At 37.9% G+C, this 4,201-nt stretch overlaps 1 protein-coding gene across 1 annotated transcript in view; it reads left to right on the top strand.

Moving 5' to 3' along the window:
- The window catches only part of TRPM6 (transient receptor potential cation channel subfamily M member 6), a 161,530-nt gene that overhangs the window by 64,938 nt on the left and 92,391 nt on the right, over positions 1 to 4,201 (top strand). The window contains exons 10-11 of the mRNA XM_017543237.2: positions 2,979 to 3,051; positions 3,174 to 3,274. Of these exons, the coding sequence (XP_017398726.1) occupies positions 2,979 to 3,051; positions 3,174 to 3,274 (174 nt within the window). The remainder of the gene's footprint in view (positions 1 to 2,978; positions 3,052 to 3,173; positions 3,275 to 4,201) is intronic.

Below are 4,201 nucleotides of genomic sequence, written 5' to 3'. Positions count from 1 at the left end.
AAAAAAAAAATTGATTTTAAAAATTTTGATTTTAAGTGTATCTAACTCTACAGAATTTGATTCTTAATTGAGTGAACTTGGCTTCTTACTGTCCTCACCCCTCATGCTTCAAATTTAAGACTACAGAATAAAAGTACTTAGTATAACCGTGTTCCAGAAAAGTTATAAAATTTAATGAAAATTACACTGAAGTATTTTTAGAGGGTAAGGGAACAACTCCGTGTCTTCAACGAACATAGCTTCATGGTGCTGAGTAACATGACTGCATCACAGCATCCTGAGTAAATCTTGCAGGAAATCATTGGGAATGTATTAGACAAGAGAAAAGTGAGAATAAACTCTGGAATAAAAATAGAGCCCAAAAACTATGGGCTATGACCATAATGTAGACTCAGGAAAAGTTTTTAGTGTTTTAGGGGACTGTGATAAAAAACTTAAGTAACTTAATTAATTTATTTATTTGGTAAAGACAGGGTCTTACTCTTTTGCAGTTATAGCTCACTGCAGCCTTGAATTCCTGGGCTCAAGTGATCATCGTGCCTTAGCCTCCCAAAGTTCAGGGATTATAAGCATGAGCCACCATATCCAGCCTATGGTCAAAATGACTTGGGTGATATGAATTATCAATTCTTTTTTTTTTTTTAAAGACAGCGTCTCATTCTGTCACCCAGGCTGGAGTGCAGTGGCACGATCTTGGCTTGCTGCAACCTCTACCTCCCAGGTTCAAGACATTCTTGTGCCTCAGCCTCCCTAGTATCTGGGACTACAGGCACATGCTACCACTCCCGGCTAATTTTTTTTTTATTTTAGTAGAAATGGGGTTTTACCGTATTGACCAGGCTTGTCTCGAACTCCTGTTCTCAAGCGATCCACCTGTCTCAGCCTCCCAAAGTGCTGGATTACAGGCATGACCCACCACACTCAGCCTGAATTATCTATGAATTCATGTCAATGACTCAGATGATAATATGAAGCTGACAATTACAGTAAATATGCAGATATGTCATTATTCAAGGTGATCTTTCTAGTATGTGAAGGCTGGACCCAATTGTATAAGAATTTTGGTAATATTTAAGTACTTGGCCTCATAAAAACTAACTGAAATGTTTTGGCTAGAGGAAGTATGACAAAATATATGTGAAAAACTCTTTGGAATTTTAGTTGGCCCAATAACAACATAATAGCAACCATGCTTACAATTAGCAGTGTGCTTCTAAATATATTCTTTTTATCTGAAATAGCCTTGTGAGCAAGTTCAATACGGCAGTAGTTGTTTATTTCCACTTTTGAAATGATGAAGCAGAAGGCTAGAGAATTTAAGGGATTTGCAGTCATGCAGTTAAGAAATGATAGATTTGGCTGGGTTGGTGGCTCATGCCTATAATCCCAGCACTTTGGAAGGCCGATGGGGGTAGATCACCTGAGGTCAGGTGTTCGAGACCAGCCTAGCCAACATGGTGAAACCCCATCGCTACTAAAAATACGAAAATTAGGGGGGTGTGGTGGCAGGTGCCTATGATCCTAGCTACTCAGGAGGCTTAGGCAAGAGAATCACTTGAACCTGGGAGGCGGAGGTTGCAGTAAGCTGAGGTCGCACCATCGCACTCCAGACTGGGCAACAAAAGTGAAACCCTGTCTCAAAAACCAAAACAACAAAAAAAGAAACCATGGATCTGAAACTTCAGCTCAGAGTTGAAATCTTCTTAGTCTACTGCACTTTCTATTTGCCATAGTAATCAGTAAGTTAAGAAAAGGACATGTTAAAGAGATTGCCCTTGTGTTTGCCTCTTCCTGCCATCAAGCAGAATAGTTATTGAGCAATGTAGTGATCAAGAGGGGGCAAGAGAAGGCAGTAAAGGGCTTGCAGATGATAGGAAGTGGGTTGTACAATTGAGGCTTGAATTTATTTATGCGCGTAGACGCATGTCAGGTGAAAGGAAACAACATGTAAAGTTGTAGAAGCATAGTTTTTTATCTTTATTAGACCTTAGAGATTATTCAGCAGATTATTAGAGATTATTCCTCTTCATTTTATGGAAGAGGAACCTGAGGTTCAGTAACCTTACAATATTTACTTAGGGCTGGCTCGTTATTGGCATACTTGGAACCAGGTCTTGCCAGTTTTGGCTTTTTCATTAAAATGGCTCCATCTACTATATGAAATGTATTTTCATTTGAAAAGACTGAGATATAGTCATTAATAGCAGGAGACTTTCCCCCTTTTTTTTTTGAAGCAACAAAAGCAGAGATTTATTGAAAACAAAAGCATAAAGCAGCTCAAAAGACCCCCAGGTGACCCTTTAGAATCATCAGTAACGAACTTACTTGTCTTTAAAAAGTTAAAGACCTTCCGTGTTGCCCAGGGTACTTCTCACTGGGTGCGCTGTGATTACTTCACATATTTTATTACAACCCTTGAGGATATATTTCTCATTAAAAAGCAAGCCTGGTTGGGTGTGGTGACTTGACTGCAATCCCAGCACTTTGCGAGACTGAGGCAGAAGTATCGCCTGAGTCCAGTAGATCAAGACCAGCTTGGGCAATATAGTGAGACCTTATCTCTGCAAAAAATTAAGAAAAGAGAAAAAAATGCAAAAGTCTTAGTTTCCCGGGCTAGGTGAATGAAGGATTTCATTTGTTATCTCTTTGAAAGGAGAAATCATTTTATTTACACTAGAAATTAACATTGAGGTTCTTTCAGTTGTTGTGTGTGCATAGTAAATTAAAGTAATAACATTCTTTCATAAATGTTTCCTCTGTGTATGTGGAATTTTTAGGTTTTCTTTTCCCCCAAGTGCTCACAATTCTTTATTACCCTATTTAAAAGTTTTCTCTTCTGTAAGTAAAAAAAAAAAAAAAAGGTTTTAAAGAAGAATGTTTTCCTCAATTCATTAGCTCCAGTCTGAATTTTGTGGGTGCTCTTTGAAAGCATTTATTTGATAGTTCCCCAAATGTATGGCTGTTTTTCACTGTTGTAGATTACCATATTTGATGCTGACTCTGAAGAGCAGCAAGACCTCGACTTAGCAGTCCTCACAGCTTTGCTGAAGGGTGAGTATCTGGATGGGGTTGCAATTGTTCCTCACTTCCACTTCACAGGTACCACAGTACTTTGTGCTTCTGGTGCAGATGTTTTGAAAAGAATATATAATTGTTCCTTTCTTTTATCCTAGGCACAAATTTATCATCATCAGAGCAATTAAATCTGGCGATGGCTTGGGACAGAGTAGACATTGCCAAGAAACATATCCTAATTTATGGACAACACTGGAAGGTATAGTGAAAATGAAGTTATTTGGAAAAATATTTTGTGTGATGGTCTGTTAGGAAGGGGCAAAAGAGAAACTGAGAGGAGATATAGATTGCTTTGGTAAAAGTGTGGGGTAGCATCTCTGTAGCTGGGATAGCTAAGACACTTCTCCCATCGACTTGCCTTCCTGGAAACATTTTTTTTTTCTTTTTTTTCTTCTGGCTCTGCAATCTAACTGAAACTGAAAAGGGAAGTTGAGGGAAAGACAGAATGGCAGGTTTTGTATTTTATTTTATCTATGTTATTTTATTTTTAGACAGCAGATCTCACTCTGTTGTCCAGGATGGTGTGCAATGGTAAGATCATAGCTCACTGTAACTGAACTCCTGAGGTCAAGTCATCACCCCACCTCAGCCTCCTGAGTAGCTGGGACCACATGTGCACACTACCATGCCCAACTAATTTCTCTGGAAAATGTATTTTATTTTAGAGACAATGACTTGCTATATTGCCCAGGCTGGTCTTGAACTCCTGGCCTCAAATGGTCCTACTACCTTGGTCTCCCAAACTGCTGGGATTACAGGCATAAGCCACTGTGCCCAGCATACGATTTTTAATTTATTTTTAGGTAGAGTTTTATCTCGTTATTTAAAACTCAAAGCTTACTTTTGCTTTAAAAGAAAGTAAGTGCTTACATTAGAAATCAGTGAAAACATAAAAGAGAAGAAAGATTATCCATAATGCTGATGATAATCACTATTAATATTTCATTTAAAAAATTACAGTTGTGGCTATAATACATGTGTATTATTTTTGGGTCAAGCTAATACATGCACATTGTTTAAAATATCAAATTATATTAAAAGGCAATTTAAAAAGATGGTAGTTCTCTGCCCTGCTAATTTCACAAGAGCTAGTATTTAAGATGTTTTTGATTGTTCTAACACTTAT

Source organism: Cebus imitator, unplaced genomic scaffold, assembly GCF_001604975.1.
Source record: "Cebus imitator isolate Cc_AM_T3 unplaced genomic scaffold, Cebus_imitator-1.0 Scaffold150, whole genome shotgun sequence".
Lineage (NCBI taxonomy): Eukaryota > Metazoa > Chordata > Mammalia > Primates > Cebidae > Cebus > Cebus imitator.
This window is presented reverse-complemented; position numbering and strand designations above follow the sequence as displayed.